The 19186-nt window shown below is 39.9% G+C and overlaps 1 protein-coding gene across 2 annotated transcripts in view; it reads left to right on the plus strand.

Moving 5' to 3' along the window:
• Positions 1 to 18052, plus strand: part of PTCH1 (patched 1) — a 64226-nt gene extending 46174 nt beyond the window's left edge. For both annotated transcript variants that reach the window (XM_079330929.1, XM_079330930.1), the window contains 9 exons: positions 2462 to 2604; positions 4554 to 4737; positions 6221 to 6501; positions 8015 to 8152; positions 10045 to 10187; positions 13138 to 13237; positions 14598 to 14852; positions 15908 to 16409; positions 17880 to 18052. In XM_079330929.1, coding sequence (XP_079187055.1) covers positions 2462 to 2604; positions 4554 to 4737; positions 6221 to 6501; positions 8015 to 8152; positions 10045 to 10187; positions 13138 to 13237; positions 14598 to 14852; positions 15908 to 16408 — 1745 coding nt within the window. In that variant the 3' untranslated portion in view covers position 16409; positions 17880 to 18052. The remainder of the gene's footprint in view (positions 1 to 2461; positions 2605 to 4553; positions 4738 to 6220; positions 6502 to 8014; positions 8153 to 10044; positions 10188 to 13137; positions 13238 to 14597; positions 14853 to 15907; positions 16410 to 17879) is intronic.
• The last annotated feature ends 1134 nt before the right edge of the window (positions 18053 to 19186 follow it).

The raw sequence follows: 19186 nt of genomic DNA on the forward strand, positions 1-19186 counted from the left end.
GTGTTAACATTGTTTTTATTAGTGATCAAATGTAAACGAGGTAGCTTGGATTCCTTGATGGCTTCTAATTAGGCTTGTTTTTGCAAAGGGAAATCTTATCTGGTGTTTCATGGTGGCAGCTGCTCGCATGACTCAGTAGGAATTTCTTCCTCACCCCCCCACCCCCCATAATTTTCAGTGTTGTCACTTTCTTCTGAAGCAGTAAGCAAATGTGACTGCTGATGTGAAAAAATCCCATATATAAAGTTTTTTAAATCCCCTTAATTTCTATACCTTTTCTGCAGAAAGATGTCAGCAAGATACTTTCATCTTTCTGCCCAGAAACATATAATTAATTCCAATTATGACAGATTAAATGTATTGTAAAATAATTTTTATGAACGTGTTTGTTTTGAGAGCAGGAAAGTGTACTACAAATTTCAAAATGTAATGGAAAATTTTACTTATTGAAAGTTTTAAATTCTTCCAAAATTCAGTAAAACTTTCAGTTTTTTCTTAATATTCTTTTTGTAGACTTTCAGTTTCAGCAAGGAGAGTGATAAAATGACCCAAAACATAAAGTGTTTAAGCTGGCTGAAGAGTAAAGGTGTAAAAGGGAGCAGGGTTTGAAGGATGATCAAACTTGTGAGAACAGGGGAGCAGGGAGAGACGTAAGGGAGCTGAGTTTTCATCTACTGCAGTAATGTTTCAAAGCACATATCCTTTTTTGCAATCTCAAATTGATAAAGTCACATGTCAGTGGATTTATTTGTTATTGTTTCTGTGGAGCCCCCAGACAGGGGTGGGATGTTTATGTGAAAGCTCTGCCCTGATGTGCTGTCTATTGTACCAGTTTGTGTGCTCCTCCTGCAGAAGCGAGACACTTTTTACTGAAGTTACACTATTCTTAGGTCACCTCCTTCTTTTCTGTGTGCTTTTTTGACAGCATCCTCTTAGCTTTCCAAAGTCATTGTGTTTCTGAAATGATAGTCCAGTCTCTCACCTGGCCACTTTGTGAGAAACTGATGTGGAACTGGACTTGGCACAGAAGGGATGCATTGATATTTTTGCATACTCTAACCCATGTTTCCCCTCTCTGGGGTGACTGCAAACAGCTTTTTTCAAAGGGAACCTCGAAGTCCTTTGATGTCACAGAACCTGATGGCAAATTGGCCTTCTCTTGGACCAGTGCTAGAGGACTGCACGCAGAGATCTGGCAGGCTTCTTTAGTTCTCAGTCTGTTAGCTTCACATGATTAGACATGGTTTAGTGAGACAGCATGGGAGGCAGTTTTCTAAGGAAGAGAGGATGAGTTTGTTGATGGAATGGGTACTCTGTCCTGGAGTCAGTGTCAGCCGGGTGCATTTTCTCTTCCAGTGCTCTTATCTCAGAACAGCTGTAGCTAAGCTATCCAGTCTGCAGCCATGGTTTTCATTATGGCTCCACAGCCCAGCTGTGAGGTGGGTCGATGATTTCCTCCACTGCCATTCCCCCGGCCTTTTCCTTCCCTTCCCTGGACATGCGGTTTGTCATCTGCTTGCAAAGAGCCTCCTTGTACTGGGCTGTGGCTTCCTGTACTAAATCTGATCCAAATTTCTGCTGGGAGGTATTCCCTCCCCCTTGAAGGGTGGCAAGGAGGAAAATAACAGTTGAGAGTGAATAGGTGTTGGCTGTGATCTTTACATGTGCTGGCAGCAGATCCCATGACTTGTATTAGCTGCACAAGTTGAACAGATGGAACAAATTGACAAAATCGTGTTCACTCACGCTGTGCTTGAGGAGCAGCTGAGTTGCTGTTTGAAGTTGAAAGTTTGAGTATGTTTTTCTCCCCCCCAACCCCCGTAGTGGAATTTCTGGTTATAGTGTAGAAGCTATTGCCCCAGTGCTCTGCAGTAGCCCAAAACAGTAATGAGAGCGGTGTGTGTCCTCCTCTGTGGCTCAGTGCACTCAGCCAGAGCTTTGTTGAGGCAGAGGTGAGTAAGGAGAATGTTTCCCTTCTAGGTAACAGACTTATCTTAACCAGTCTCTGGTTGCAAGGTGATGAAGTTGAATAAACGCTGAGCTCAGCCCTTTTCTGTTCTAAACAAGGTTAACTCTTTCATATAGACTTCTCAAGTGGAATGCTTGGAGAAGATCTTCAATTTCACTTGAGGCAAAGCCATTTATGCCAGTGCACAATGTATCTGCAGCTTGCTAGCTCAGTTTTGCTGGTCTGCATAACCTAGGGACTCCTGAGGCTTCTCCCTTGCATTTTCTTGCTTTCTTTCCCCTGTCTTTCTTTGAGCAAAATATTGAATATGAAGCTGATACTTCCCACAGATTACAGTGTGAAGCCCCAAATTTAGGAGGCATCAGGTTGATAATTTTCATCCTGATTCAGTTATAAAAAGGAATCGTTATTCTTTCTCCTTCTGAAACTTGTTTATAAGATGATTATTCACCTGCTTATTCTGTCTTCCCCTTGCCTCTGTTGACTCCTCAGGACTTCAGGATGCATTTGACAGTGACTGGGAAACTGGGAAGATAACCTACAACAACTATAAAAATGGTTCCGACGATGCTGTTTTGGCTTACAAGCTCTTGGTACAAACAGGCAACCATGCAAAGCCCATTGACATCAGCCAGGTAGTGTATCAGAGTCCGTGCTGGTTTACACAACAATACACGAGTCGTCAGGAGTGAGGGGAGGTGCAAAGTCTACAAAGGTTGTAGTATCTTTTTTGTAACTCAAGGAGCTGAATGAGTTATGCCTTTCTGTATGGTGTGAGTATGGCCTTGCTGATCTTACTGAAGCCACTCCTCAGATGCACTGTGGCCTATGTTGCAAGGTGTTCAAATCAACATGGCAGATGCCAGTCCTTAATTGTTACTGGGTGGTGTGCATTTTATGCTCCCGTGCCAGACATGTTCAGTTTCCATGAAAATTGTGAAAAATACTTGTCTGCATCCATAGGTGTATGGAGTTTAATCCTGTGCCAGACATTTTCAATTACTTGATTTGCTCCTACTGATTTATGCAAAGTAGAACATACACAAAAGATATTGATGAATTAATGAGGAAGGAGATGGAAATGATTACATGCAGTATGATATTCTTATACCATCATCACTAAATGCATCTAAACTGCTGTAGAGCTACAAATGGCAGTTGTTAAAGCTGACTAAATAAAGTGTGTCTGAGGTTACCACAGCATATTACTGCATTTGCTGTAGCCATTTGTAAGTGGAAATGCATTAGGAATGACTCCTTACACTAAAATTAGATTTCAAATGCTGAAGAATAAATTCTTCAATAACATTCTCTTCTCTGAGAGTCATCATCAACTCACTGTGCTTTCAGGCAGAAAAATAGTATTTTTAATGAGCTTCTTGGCAGTTCTGCTTATTGTCTTTCTTTTTTTCATCCCAGCATTAAAGGTGACAGATTTACAGAGTACATTGTTCAAAGTTACTGTAGTGTGTGAAACACACTGCTGTATAGCAACATGCAACATGCTGTCAGGTCTGAATGAAGCTTCAGCAATGAATTAGGCAAAGAAAGGGAGTTGAAGAGAAAACCTTCAGTGAGATTTTGTTTAGCAGAGTGTACCAGGTACGCTGTGGAACAAATGCAATTGGACTGCAGCTGCTGATATAATTTCCTGTGCCTGGGAGGGAGAAAAGTGTGGTGCACCCACAGGGGTTGAGCGCTGTACTGTGCAGTCCAGAGACAGCTTGAAGACATACAGTTGTTGCATATCCTGTGGACTAATTGAATCCAGATCCTTGGAATCTAACTTTTTTTTTTTTTTTTTTTAAACTGCTGTCACTGTTGTTTTTCATTTCATTAAAAAGACCTGGAACTGGAGCTGAGCCAGAATTTTAAATAAACAAAACAAAAAGCCCCAGTAACACTTTTCACCCACGGAGTCCTCTGTCAGAGCTCTAGCTGTGCAGGATTTGGCTAACAGAGCTCTGAAAGTATTCCACTGCTGTTTACCCCACAGATGCATTTGCCCACAGTGACCCAAATAACACAGGGCAGTCGTCTGCTTTTTTGACGCTGGGCATTTTCTGAATGCATAGGTCATAGGAGGCAAGTGTTAGCAAAATTTATACAGATGTTGTTTTATTTTTATAGCTCTCCTCCATTTACTGGGTGGCATTTCCTTCAGTGTTAACAACAGAGGTTAACTGCACACAGACATGTATAGGGACTCTTGCCAGGTTTTCTTTCCGTGTCTTTAAATATATTTCTTCAACTTGGTTGTTTTTCATTCTTGGCTGTAGTCTTTCAGAATTTGGATTTAATTGATTCAGTGTATTCTGGAACCATCTGTTGATTTAGTGTTATTGTAAATATTATATGAGCACTAATTTATAAATAACCACTGTCACTGCATTTTCTTAGATTTTGTTTTTGTTGTCAAACAATAGTTTACTGATAAGTCCCTTCAAGTGAAGATTCATGTTCTCTTGCTTTTACCCTCCTATATGTGTCTTGCATCTCCTGGCCATTTGTGGAAAGCATTATGGCAAGAGCCCTGAAAGCAGAACTTACTCTGAAAGGCTTCTAATTTTTTTCCATTCTGCAGTTGACTAAGCAGCGTCTGGTGGATGCGGATGGAATCATTAACCCAAATGCTTTCTACATCTACCTGACAGCCTGGGTTAGCAACGACCCTGTGGCCTATGCTGCCTCGCAAGCCAATATCCGCCCGCACCGCCCCGAGTGGGTCCATGACAAAGCAGACTACATGCCAGAAACACGGCTCAGGAGTAAGTAGCATCTCATCCTAACGTCCTGCAGTTTACGTGAGTGCTCCCACTCCTTCCTTCAAGCACCGGTTGCCCTTGATGCTGCACAGGGCTCAGAAGCAGAAGCATTTTTCTTATTGTGAATACATTGTGTTACACTGCAGGCATAGGAGATCCAAGCACCGCTGCGTCTGTGACAGCACTGCAGGGTTTTATCATGTTGAATAATGAGTCATAGAACAGTTTAAAGCTCTAAAAATTTATAGTAAGCATTGCTTTTTTAAGTGTTACCTGATAGTTCCGTCTGTGTGAGAAACCTTGGCATTTCATTAAAATCTTGCCTAAGTTATTCTGAAATTTCATTACTGAAATTCTATCATGGTTGTTCTCGATTCTTAATACCTAAGAAATTTTTACCAAGGGAACTCATATACTAAGCTACTGCACTGATATGGTACAAGAGCTAGAGGGACTAGGGGAGAAGTCCCACTTTACACCATTCGGCGTTTTCCTGGCTTTTCTTCAGCTTTCAATTCATTGGAAGGATTGCTAGTTGGACACCAGTAGGGAAGGGGAGAGGGCATATAGGGGACAACTGGTGCACTTGGAAATGCGGTTGGATAACCATGCTTCAGTGTATCCAAACCCTAGAGCTTTGTGGCAGTCAGCCAAGTTTTGCCTTAATGAAAATTTATAGTTTAGATTATAATAGGGCAAATCATGTTAAGCAAGTCAACTGAATGAAGTGCAGGGTTTGGAACACACAATGGCAGTAACCAAAAGCTTGTTGTAGAAACCTTTTCTTTTCTAGTCATAGAGCAGACCTTCCATGACACTCAAAAAGAAATTTGGAGTGTGTTGGTTTGTCATATTATTAAGGGATAAAAAGTTATGTATTTCCTCAGTAAGCCTTTACTTTTATATTATGGAGTTTTTTTCCTCCATCAATTTCCATCAGAATGTGGATCTCTGCATCTCTGAATTTCCAGATATTTGATGGAAATCTTAAAAAAACAACCAGTCTGCTCAAGCCTAATTTTTCTCTAGTTTTGTGTCAATGAATCTCAGTTAATCTGAGGGAAATAACCTTTGATTTCAAAGAAATTGCATGAAACAGGAGCATTCTGATAAAGTTTTCAAATTATGTGATTGTCTACTCTTATGTTGCAGTTAGAGATTTTTGACTAGGTATTCAGTAAAAAGCACTATAACACTGATGGGGATTAAATGCGTGGATTGAAAGATAACTGTTAAATTATATATAACTGTTAGGAAACTTGGTGTAGGCTGTGTTCATCCCATTACACTGCATGATAAAATAGAGTAATCTGACATACTGTTTGCAGTTTCTATTTATTGGAGAGTTTTAAAACTATAATTCCGTAAAATTTAAATTTGCCACCTTTTATGCATTTTGCTGTGAAGAACAAAGTGTTTTGCTAACCTTGGTCTCTGTGAATCATCTTCCCAAAAGCACATTTTAACCCTGCTATCGTTTTCCTAGTTCCAGCCGCCGAGCCCATAGAATATGCTCAGTTTCCTTTCTACCTCAATGGATTGCGTGAAACTTCTGACTTTGTGGAGGCTATTGAGAAAGTGAGAGCTATCTGTAATAACTACACCAGCCTGGGGATCTCCAGCTACCCAAATGGTTACCCATTTCTGTTCTGGGAACAGTACATTGGACTTCGTCACTGGCTCCTCTTATCCATTAGCGTGGTTTTAGCTTGCACGTTTCTGGTGTGTGCCCTCTTCCTCCTAAACCCCTGGACAGCTGGGATCATTGTAAGTTTATTATAAGAGTCTTTGTTGAAGTCAAATTCCTTTCAGCATAGCTCTTGCTGTAGTCGGGAAGGTTTTGTTTATGTCTGGGCCTCTGGTGGAGTATGTATATTGCATCATTCATTATATATTTATTCAACTTGAGGGGGTAGGGTTCATGCTGAAGGTACAAACTTTAATAATCTTAATCTTCTGGCTACCTTTTTTTCAGGTTTAAAGGTTTCTTAGAAAAGTGCATAAGCTTTTACCCTTGCTGAAATGCACATTAACATAAGAAATAATGACACAGAGGAAAATTAAGAGCTTCATTTAAAACAATATCTAATTCTGTATTCCTTCCTTTCTTTTGTCACACATAGCTATTTTTCAAGGCAGTTGCTTGACTAGCCTGTCTGTAAATTTTCCCAGCCATTTCTAAATGCAGTCTTTCTGGAAAAAAGTGAAATGCTTATGTTGCACGGTATGCACTGTGGAAAACCTGTAACTAATGGGAGGAGAAAGAGCATAAAATTGTAAACTGCAAAGAATACTCCTCCATGCTTTTTGCTAGGCACTAAAACCCTCTCAGTAAACATTCAAGTTAAATTGAATGATGATGTTCCTATGTTTAAATTCTTTAAACTATTGTATGGTTTATAAAATGCCAGAAGTAGAGAAGCATAAAACAGTTACTAGTTTTTGTAACATACATTTATATGACAGGTATGTTAAAAGGTAAATGTTTAGTCTAGAATATTTTTCATAGCACCTTATCAAGCAATTTATGTTATTATGCTTGATTCATTAGCTTATAAAATCATTTATTGTAGTGCATACTTTTTTCCTTTGGAAAAGGCATTTATTTTCAGAGTCCACCATTACTTTTATAAGTGTGTCTATTTTTTTTCCTGCTTGGCTTTAGCTACTTTTAAAATTGATTCTCCAAATTTCCTCTTGTCCCTTTTCCTCAGTTTTTTTACAAGGTAGATAAAAGAAAAATAAAAGCTTCCTCTTATATTTTACTGTTCACTTTGTCCATGTCAATCCCCCCTAATACCTTAAAAGCTCAGAGTCCCTCTGTAACCTGAGACTCATCAGCTGATTATGGTGTTCACTTTCTTCTGTGCTTTAGACATCCTCACTTATATTTGCAGCTCTACAAAAGAGAGTTCAAATACTAGTAGATGAAAGATAGTTTTTCTGGAAGGATAGTCTGAAAGATGGGTGAAAAAGAAAAATGTACCTGTTGGGAGTATCCATGATAAGGAGGAACAAATGGGTTTTCAGCTCACTGATGGATTGTAACTAATACAAAGCTGGTGCTTTATGTGTTAACTGGTTCTTAGGGTGTAATTTAGAACAGGCTATTCAGCATTCATTGCCATTGAGAAAAATGAAACGGGCAAAAGCAGCATGTGTTTGGGAATGTAGGATGGCTTTGAGGAATATGTCCTATGGTAACTGTGTTATTTTGAAATGCTTTCTCTTCATTGTCTGGAGTATAAAAGGATACTAACAGATGTTTGGAATCATCTAGGTGGTGGTGCTGGCTCTGATGACTGTGGAGCTGTTTGGCATGATGGGACTAATTGGAATAAAGCTGAGTGCAGTGCCTGTGGTTATCCTGATTGCTTCTGTTGGCATTGGTGTGGAATTCACTGTTCATGTTGCTTTGGTACGTAAAATCAAGAAGCATTTTAAAAACAAAATAAAATAATGGCAATGTTCAGATCACAAATGCTTACAGTTTCTTGTCAGTGATACACTTCTCGGAAGCAAAATGATCCAGTTTTGTGTACCTTTCTATTTGTCACAATGGAACAGAGTTGATCTTGATGAGGTAGTTCCTAACTATTGAGTCAGTTTCCCAGGAGACAGGAGAGGGCACATTAGCTATGATACGTGTTTGTCTGATTGATGCATTTACATAGAGATGCATTACATTGCTTCAGTCCAGACTCTCATGATCCTTGTTGCATCAGTGTTACACAAATTTTTGTTGCCTCTTGCATGTAGATTGTCTATCTTGCAGAAGAGAATTCTTCAAAGGGAGTTTGTCAAAATCAGGTATTGTGTCATTTGATGTTTCTGGACTTCTTGAATGTCAACATGTTTGAATTTGTGTCCATTTGTAAAATCTGCACCTTCTTCTCAGAAGCCATTGGCTAATAATAGTGGGCACAAGCATGTAGTCTGTAGGAAAATATTTTTCTACTGTTTATCTAGTGGTTTAGATGATGTACAGGCTTAGGGCACATAAAGTCACTGTAAATGAAAAGAATCATTTTGAGAAAAACCACAGTGGAAGTGTAGGGTAAAATTAAAGAGGAGCGGTTGGATCCCTCAAGTTATGACATCTTTTTTCCCCTGCTGCTACAGACAGATAGACTTTTAAAGGTAAATGAGGTTGCTGGGACTTGAAATAATTTGGGAAGTGTTAGAAACTAATGGTGTAGAAGAGGAAGAAAGAAATTACCGTGTCTTAGCATTGAAAATTCAAAACAGGAAAAAATTGAATAAAAAAGAAAAAAAACCCCAGTTTTTTCTAAATGGGAAGAAACAAATTTAATTTACAGGATTTTATGGGTCACCTGTGCCTGAAGGTAAAATGCCAAGCAAACTCACATTGACACTGGAGATAAAAAGTATGGAATATATAAATAGTAAAATCAGTGTTGTATAAACAAAAAAGGCAGCTCTGGAACTTTTAATGCTGAATTTAATTGAGTTTAAGAGTGATTCACAATCCACTTGTGGGTCAGTTTTCTGCTATTCCTTGTGAATTGTGACCTTGTTTTTTTTCTAGTACTCTAGAGGAGAGAGACTGTGAGGAAGATAGCTGCTTCAGCACATTTCTTAATAGCCAGTAGGGAATTAATCAAAGAGAGCCCTTAGAAATCACAGGAAGAAATCTGCCAGGTTCTTGTTTTCTTATACCATTAAGTCATATACAGAGTAGACAAGTTCATAACAAACACCATCAGCATTTGCGTGTTCTTGATAAAGCTTACTCATGAGGAGTTGTAGGCATGAAGGCAAGTTCACTAGTCATACTGTGCTCAGACACTACCATGTTCAGCACTCTTCCTAGGATAATTTTGTATGTACAGAACTGCTAGCTTTGAAGCTCTAAAAGTTCCCAAAAACTTGGGTTTTTTGAGTGAAATGAAAATATTAAAAAATCCAGCAGCTGTGGACCCACGAAAATGAGAGGAGTAGCCCTGCAATTTTCACACCTGAAGTGCTTTCACCATGACATTAATTGTTTTCAGGTGGAAATAGGCAAATCCAGAGACAAAAGGTTACTGTTGCAAGTAGGCATTGCTTCCAGAATTATTATGGTCTGACTCTGTCATCGGTGCTTACTCTGGTTTTGTGATTTCAGCAGCTGCTATGTGGTATAATTGCAGATCAGACCTTCTCTCAAGGGTTAGCCAGCTACTGAGATAACTTGGATAAACTGTACTTTGGAGTAATTAACTGATGGGACACTATGAATGCTAGGAGAGAAGCTGTTTGGAAGGTTGTGTACACATGCCTAATGAAATGGACTTTTTTGTTTTGCAGGCGTTTTTAACTGCCATGGGAGACAGGAACCATAGGGCTGTCCTTGCATTGGAACACATGTTTGCACCAGTGCTGGATGGAGCCGTGTCCACTCTGCTTGGGGTATTAATGCTTGCAGGATCAGAGTTTGATTTTATTGTCAGGTAAAGCATTTTTGTGTTTTGACTTTCTTTCAAAAATAAAAATAAGTGTGCTTTTAATTTTTATTCACTTCATTTGAATCTGTCATTTTATTACTATGCATGGTGTGTCAAGTATGCTTACGTCATGGTCCTGCTTTCCCTCTGTTTTACTAACTCCTTGTTACTTGCTAGACATGGTAGTGTTTCCATTGCTGACATTAAAATCTGTTCCAGGAAAATCTGACGCTTAGCATGAAGAAACCCAAAAATGTTGCTTTTTACAAAGTTTGCTAATTCTGGGTTTGAATTAGTTCAAAGTATCTTGTATTGTCCAGTATTAGCTGCATTTGACCTTAGCCTTGAGGTCCTCCAGACTTCTTGTATGCACAAGAATTTGTATGCAAAGGACACGTGAACCTACAAACAGTCAACTGTGCTGCAAGTGACTCTCTCAGGGCCTTCCCCTTCTATCCTTATGTGAGTTTTACATAATGAGGAAAAGGGGTGGGGGGATGTGGGGGGGAGAAAGCCCTGTTTGGGAGCTGGGGAACCATAAATATGAACACAGAACTTCGTACTAAAATTTTGTACAGCAAAGCCTAAAGGCCCTTCTGTTTAGAACTACAAGCAGGCTGTTTCTTGTGAATATAATTAAGAATGTGAGTTTGTCAAGTATAGAGGAAAGCAAGTCTTTTCTTAAGGGGAATTTGAGAAGTGCAATGAAACAGATCCTCTTCTATTCCAAACAACCTGTGGAGCTCTGCAAAATGGCTAATCTTAGAAGTAACACAGGCTCTTTGTGGTAAACTACAGCACAGACACAAAAAAAATAATCCAAGCCTTAAAATGGAACTGAGGTAGAACTGGGCCAAATAAAAAGTGCTCTGAAAGATGGCTTAACTGCTTAGGTAGACATAAGCTGGATAGATCTCTAGACTTTACTGACATCCATTTGACAACAAGAACAACAAAATGTCAGGGGCAGGAACTGAGAGAATGACTGCTAAATGTCATCAGGCTTTTTGTTTAAGTATGATAGAGATTTGAAGAACGCAGGCAGTTTACAGTTAAATTTCATGAAACCTGCATGAAGATTATTACTATACATGTCCTGAAATAGAATTGGTTTTCCCTCAAAATCACTATTTTTTACTTTATTGTATTGGTATTGAAGAAATATAATTGTTCTTTTAGGACCTGGTTTTGTAAGGGTTGGGACAAATTGACATACAGTCTACTGATACATTTAGCCTAAATTTACAGGGGTACATTTTTGGTGTGCTACTTTCCTATCTAACAGACAAGATTTTGGCACACATTTTTGTGTCATAGCAAATGGAAGACTGTAGCAGCCCTTCACACCAAATTTGGATTGGATGTGCTCTCAGTTTATAAAATGAGCCTTTCAACTTTTAAACTTCTGTTATTTTACTTTTTTTGGCCATCAATTTCTGATTTTATGGCACAATCTCACTTCAATTTGCTGTGTTTAAAAAATATAATAAAATAAACTATGGGGAGCCTGAGCATTGTTAGAGTGGGCAAAGAAGATCCTAAACTTCCGGAAAGCGACAGATTAGTCCAGCAATGTGGAAGATTAAGTAAATTAACAGACACTGTATACACCAACTGGTCAAAGCTGTAATCCTCCTGTTTACTCTAATGTTAGATGGATGAGATGCAAATGTTTTTAATGCCTGTTGTTGATCTGTGTCCCAGTTTAAAGTTCTGGTGGTTTATGTTAGTAGAGTAGATTGGCTTGCTGATTTTTGTTAATGCAGATCAGAAACTCCCAAATGTTTACAATAGCAGGATATTTATAGTTTTACAGGAGTCTGATATATTTGATCAGATGTGGAAACAAGGAGGCAGTAACATTTGTTGCCAGCTAGACAATGTAATCAGCAGACCCATTAGTAGCAAACTTGCCCTCTGTTTTTCTCCTTAGCCTTCTCCTCCAGGAATTTACCAAGACTGAGTCCTTGAAATCATTAGTTACAACTCAGCCTTAAGTTTAGTCTGAGCCCCAGCTGTGCCGAATACCAACTAGCAAGACTTTCCTTTTACTGACAGGTTTACCTTGGTATTCATGAAGGATCCCAGACCTTAGCCCTCAGTGGTGGGAAAGGACAACTACTCGTGCACTTTTCTCTTCTTCCTTAGTATTTCAGCCTTTATGTTTGAATTGGCTGACGCAAAACAAGAGTATTCAGAGATGCTAAATTGTTCAACAAAAGATTAGCCTGCAATGCAGCTCTGCCATTGTGGAGCGCTCTTACTCAGTACAATGCTGAAGCTTACTATAGAATGAGCATTTTCTTTGCAGAAAGAGCGTTCCCGTGTTGTAAAAGAGTTGCAATTCAAGCTGTTTGGTAAAACTGGAACTCACAGAACTCTAGGCGTTAAGTTTGATTAATGAACAGCAAGGAAAACCCTCACCTGATATACTGTAGATTTAATTAGACATTCTGCTGTAAGTTGCAGAAGCATTTCACAGTGGATTAGCTGCTGGGAGAAGAGGGCTTCTTTTCCTTCTACACTAAATTGTTTAAATTCTACACCCTTCACTTCATTTGTTTGCTTCTGCTGGGTTTTCACTAATGGGGGCCCCTTTTCATTGTATTTGTGCTTTCAATCCATTCAGCCATTCCCTGCACATTCCATATTTTTGTGTTTGTGTAACACATTCATAAATAACATTACATGCTTTCAGATTGTGGGAAATTAACAAATGTAATTTTTTTTCTTTCCTTTCTCAACTAACACTTTGTGGAGTGTAGCTTCTCTAATTCAAAAGGTAAAAACTCCTATATCTTATATGAAAAGTGGTATATTTGTTTCCTTTGATGTTAGCAGTATGTTAGAGCTAATTTAGTATCTGTATTGTTTTAACATATGTAGGAGTAATTTGTAATCCCTTGTTTATAACAGTGGCTATTCTCTCCCCCAAACCATTTAAACTGTATTTCAGGTATTTCTTTGCTGTTTTGGCAATCCTAACTATTCTGGGAGTTCTCAATGGATTGGTGCTGCTTCCTGTTCTTCTCTCATTCTTTGGACCGTACCCTGAGGTCAGTAAAATGAATGGTGAACAGAAAAAATAATACACTGTCTGCACCACTGTCCCCCTCAATCACCCTCTGTTTTTAGAAAGTATTTTTTAAATTTTCTTGTATAAATTTCTTGCTGTCAGGCTCTTTAATAATTTTTTATTAGAAGTGCTGTTCATTACATAGTCAATACTATTCTATTTTTAAATGGTTTTTTAATAAGTCTTGTTTTAGAGGTAACAATAAGAAAACCTGATAGTGTTGTTTATACTGCTAGCATAATGTGACTTGCATAATGTGATATGCAAACAAGTTTGTAAAGTAAGGATTTCCCCTCAGTATTTTGCAAAAGATAGTTTTATACACATATTTTCTACTTTCCTACCTCACTGGCTCTGTTGCATTCCTCAAAGTGTTTAACTGAGCAGACCACCAGGAAGGCCTGTGTGGACCAACACACACAGTGGTGGTCCACAGACCACACCTTGATAACCATGACTGATTTGCCAGAAGGTCCCCACTGTCCAGCCACCTCTCCCTGTGGCATTCTCCTGCCTCAGGTAGCATTTTTGATGCAGGGAAGGCTTTGCTTAGATGTTAATGACTTTACAGCACAAAGTCCAAGTCGTGACTCCAGGATTCACAGATTCCAACTTTCTGTTTGGTTATTGATCCTTTATTACCTACTCTGTAGTTAATACAATTACTGTGTTACATGGGGTTATCTTTATCATGTCAGTACGGTCAGTGTGCTGCACTTCACATGTCTATATATATGTGTGTGTGCACAAGAATGAAATACAAGGTATGTATACAGCACTGGTATACTTCAAAAGTTTTTGGGTTCTTTTAATATTAGTAAAACAGCTTTGACAACAATGTGTGATCTCTTAGTTCCTAACAGTATACATGGCTTGTCTCTTACTCAAACAATGTGTATGTGTGTGTTATTACAATATATTACTTTGATGTGTGTATCCATCTCTCTTTGCAAATAGACATGGAGTAACTCTGTGCCAACCCACTGAGGTTATTTTATAAAATCACTGCTAATGCTTGCTGAAGGGGGAAGGAGCCCCACATATTACTATTATTTTTGTATTTACACGAGCAAGTGCATGCACATACACACATCCATGCTCTTCCTGAGACAGCGATACCCAGAAGAATCTGCATAGTCTTGTTCAGATGCATATCTGCAGATGGAGGTCATGCCTTTTATACTTGAATTTTTTCAGTTTAATATCTATGTTCGTCAGAAGACTGTTGCTAAGGTTGTTGGCATGGTGGGGTGTATTTGGCAGAAAATAGTTTGTGTCATGCACTAGTGATTAAAAGGGTAAAGCTTGCTGCATGTAACTGGAAATGTTGCTGTCATCAGGTTTCTCCGGCCAATGGACAGGACAGATTGCCCACACCATCTCCTGAGCCACCCCCTGGTACTGTGAGGTTTGCACTGCCACCTGGCCACACAAATAATGCGTCAGATTCCTCTGATTCTGAGTACAGCTCTCAAACCACAGTGTCTGGCATCAGTGAAGAGCTGCATCAGTACGAGGCCACGCGAGGCCCTGGGGCACCAGTCCATCAAGTAATAGTGGAAGCGACTGAGAATCCTCTCTTTGCAAGATCCACTGTAAGTAGCTTTCATATGGACTAGCAGGAGGGCGAGAAGTTTCTTGGTGTGGTCTGTTTTTTTGGTTTTTTGGGGTTTTTTTTTAATCTATTTATTTTCGTAGAAAACTCTTTCTGACTGATTGTGCTTTGTCCCTTTATGCCAAAACCTCTTAGCAGGGAGTGAAGGTTTTCCTTGGTCTTTCATTTAGAATTGAGTTGGGGTTGAAGTGGTCGTACAAAAGCAGGGGCCTTTGGCATGGGTAATTGCTATTGCATCCTATTGGCACCAGCCACAAGAGAGAGCTCTGAGTCTGCTGGATGGCTGATTTCAGAGCGAGAAGGAGGAGAGATTACAAGATCCCAGTCTCTTCCACACTCCTGATAGCTCCTTGTGGATCACTATCATATCCCTCTCTGTGAGAGCACATTTTGGTGACAAAGATAAGAGCCAGAAGAAAGTAGTTTAGGCATTGTACCAAATCTTCAGCCTTGGGTTGGCATAATTGTGATTTCAAAGGAAAGTGAAAAAAGCTCTGTCTCCTACCCCTGCTGATGTCGCATGCTGAGCCGCAATGCGGATCTGGTTTTGTTCACAGAGGCCTAGAAATAGGTACAAGCACAGCCACATTTGAAGTTGGTCACGGTTTATTGACTGATGTAGCTGCTGTGCTTCACGCTCTTTATGGAAATCAGAAAACAGATTCCTACAGTCTATACAAACTACCCTACTAACATCCTATGTATGTTCCCTGCATGGAATAGCCTTTTCCAACTGCCTGCAATTCTGCTTGTTGAGTTAAGATCAAGTGCTTGTCACCCATCCCCCTGAAAAGATGGACCAGCATGTAGGAAGCTTACAATAATGTTTTCAGCTGTCATCCTGTATTTTTCTGAAGATATGCTTTCTAGGTTTTAATAACTTCAGACAAAAACCATGGAAAAATCAATTATGAGAATTCCACAACATTCACTTTGTAGAGACAGCGCATTAGTATAATTGTTTTCAGCATAAAGTAGGAGCCAGCGTTATTTTGTTTGCTTTGTCAGCGGCGTGACCGTGCGTGTCTCTCTCAGGTGGTTCAGCCGGAAGCAAGGCATCAGCCGGGTGCTCGGCCGCCGCCGAACGCTGACCCCAGCACGGCACCAGGGCAGCCCTGGCACCAGGGCAGGCAGCCCAGGAGGGCGGCCAGGGAAGGGCCGCGACCCCCGCCCTACCGCCCTCGCCGGGACGCGTTTGAGATCTCCGCGGAAGAGCAGGCGGGGCCCAGCAGCAGGGACCGCCTGGGCCACAAGGGCCGCGCCCACGGCGTGAGGAGCCCGGCGCTGGGCGCGGCCTACCGCCAGCCCATCACCACCGTGACCGCCTCCGCCTCCGTCACCGTGGCCGTGCACCCCGGCCCGCCCCACGGCCCGCGCGGCGCCCACGAGGGACCCCGCGAGCCCGGCCACGCGCCCTTCGAGGACCCCCACGTGCCTTTCAACGTGCGGCGCGAGAGGAGGAATTCTAAAGTAGAAGTGATAGAGCTGCAAGATGTTGAATGCGAGGAAAGGATACCTGGCAGCAGCTCACAATAAGGTAAGTCTGCCCCATCCACCCCAGCAAACTTTGTCTTGTGTCAGGCAGTGGTGTGATCAAAAGAAAGAGGAGAGATAAAGTTTCTCAGAGATGCCTTTTCATAGAGAGCACTAACATTCGCACTGATCACCTTAAGACTGTGAATATCGTTCATTTTGGTCCAGACATTTGGTCCAGGTTGGCTAAGGCAGCACTGGGAGGTCGTAGTGCATTCATATATGAGCTCCTTCAAAGAGCCTTTGCATAATGGATCAGTACATCACACAGTGCCACTTTACCAGATGAGGAAAATAAAGCACAGGTGTTGTATAACACCTTCAGAGTGAGTGGCTGCACTTATCATTGCTTAAATCCTGTCTTCTGATCCTGAATCATGCATGCTCTAAAAATGTTATATAAAATGGCATTGCCTAGGAGAGTGTAAAATTGCCTGCTACTTTAGGAGTTGTCATCTCTTGAATGAAGTAGTTTGTGAAAGAATTTAAAGTCCGTAATGAGGACTGAATACCTCTGGAAGATAAGCCAAGTGAGAAGTGGGAAGTCCTGCCATGCCGAGTGCACTGCTGCTCAGCTGGGTGTCCCCTGCTTTTTGGGGGGCCTTCAGAGACTTACCTAGTGACCTTGTACACTGGAATTGTCTGAGCCAACCTCTGCCTTGCTAGGGGCAGCTGCAGTGGCTGTTGCAGGTTTGCACAGGATAGAGCTGCCCATTGAGTTCTTACACTGAAACTTCATGGGGCTCTTACCTGAAAAACCATTTCTCACTATTTTTACAATGTTCTTCTCTTGCAGGGGAAAAACAAGGTGTTAGAATAGTTACTTGTCTGTTGATTACTGCTTTTTCTCTTTGCTTGTCTGAGCTTTTCAGTGACAGACACCAGTTTGAGCAGAGCAAGTAATTCTGTTTTGATACTAGAATATTTTGCATGTACGCATGCATGCATGTGTATGCACACACATAGAGTTTTGATGGAAATGTTTATGATAATTCAGAATGAAACCACTTTCTGAATTATAAAATGTCTATCTGAACATCTCAAACCATAAATAGACCTGAATGCCTTTAGCCTTGCAGTCTAGAAATATGACTAATAATAATATCCACAGAACAAGGAAATACTTGAGCTTAGCTTTTTCAAGCTGAAGTGCATGGTAATGTGAGACTCTTAAATAAGCTCAGTATTCAATATAGCACACTTCTACTTCAGCTGTTAATTAGTTTTGACTGATTTTGTCACAGGTATCTAAAACTGAGAACTTAGAAATTAAAGCAGCTATGTTTTTTTGATCGACATCTGTATTTCTTCACCAGGAAATTAATGACTGAGATGAAAGCAGAGCCAGCATTTCCTGACTGCTAACTCTAACCACAAGAATCATGAAATGAATTGGCTTAGTTTGATTTGTTTGTTTTTCTTGAATTTTAGTAAATGTTTGCTTTTTTTTTTCTCTCTCTCCATATTTTTACAGGGTAATAACTGAAGCAAAGAAGAGGCCAAAGATGGATAACTGTATTCCAGAACTGCTTGAAGAGAAGAACTGCTTGAAGCTGTAGAAAAGGACATGCTGCATGGGGACAACAGTTCACTGTTACTGTAACCTATTGTATTATTTTGTTAAATATTTCTTTTAAGTATTTAAAAGATGTACACATATGTAATATACGAAAGATCGATGTAAAGTAGTATAATCTGGAGTAATTTGCCTTCAGGCAATAGAATGGGGACAATATTGTGTGCTCTTTGTACTTTTTGTACATTGATATCTGTGCCACAACTAAGCTTAATCTAGTTCTAAATTTCAGCATAAGTTGCTGCTGCTTAAATATTTTATAATTTACTTGTATAATTCTATGCAAATATTGCTTATGTAATAGGATTTTTTAAAGGTACATGTCTGTTTAAAATATTTTAAATTTGCATATCACAACCCTGTGGTAGTATGAAATGTTACTGTTAACTTTCAAACACGCTATGCGTGGTAATTTTTAAAATAAGCAAATATGAAGAAAAGCAAGTTTATCTGGGAGGCTTAAATAGACTTAGCTATGTGCAGGTTTTGTTTTGCTGTATGTGTCCCAGTGTGCATCTGGACATATGCATGCTTTTGTGTGTATGTTCCTGGTGTACTTTAGTTTCTCTTTTACTGTATGTTAACACTTGGTGGGCTTACAAACCCACTGATGCTGATGTGAGTCTGGCTTTCCCTGTTAGTAGGCACTAGTGAAAACTCTGTTGTTTACCAATATATACAACTATAGACTGCCATCATCAAAGGCCCGACTAAAATACTAGAGAAGACAGGGAGTTGAGGTTTGGAATTAGGTTTCAGTTCCCACACCCTTAATGACTTGGTTCACATGACTTTGGTCAAGTCAGTTAACTGCCCCAAGCCTCAATTTCTCATTCTGTAAAATGGTTATAATTACACTTACCTACCTCCCAGGAATGTTGTGAGGTTTAATTACTGTTCATGTAGTACTTTGATTTCATTCGCAAAATGTGCCAGGTAAGTGCAAGCACTATAACCATTGTTTTTTCACTTCCAAAGGTGCTGGATATTGAGAGGTGCTGGTGGTTACAGAAATACAATGAGCATCTGCCTTATTTTGATACTGTTATTTGTGATTGGCATTAGAAGCTGGATAATGAATTGTTTGATGGTGAGCCACAGCTTAGCTGAGTCATAACACCATTGAAAGCAGTATCTTTGGTCACCTTATTTTCATGGCAGAAAGGAGTTAATAGTAAGTGATAAAAATCAAATGGAAGGATTAA

The sequence above is a fragment of the Erithacus rubecula genome, assembly GCF_903797595.1.
Source record: "Erithacus rubecula genome assembly, contig: SUPER_Z_unloc_2, whole genome shotgun sequence".
Taxonomy (NCBI): domain Eukaryota; kingdom Metazoa; phylum Chordata; class Aves; order Passeriformes; family Muscicapidae; genus Erithacus; species Erithacus rubecula.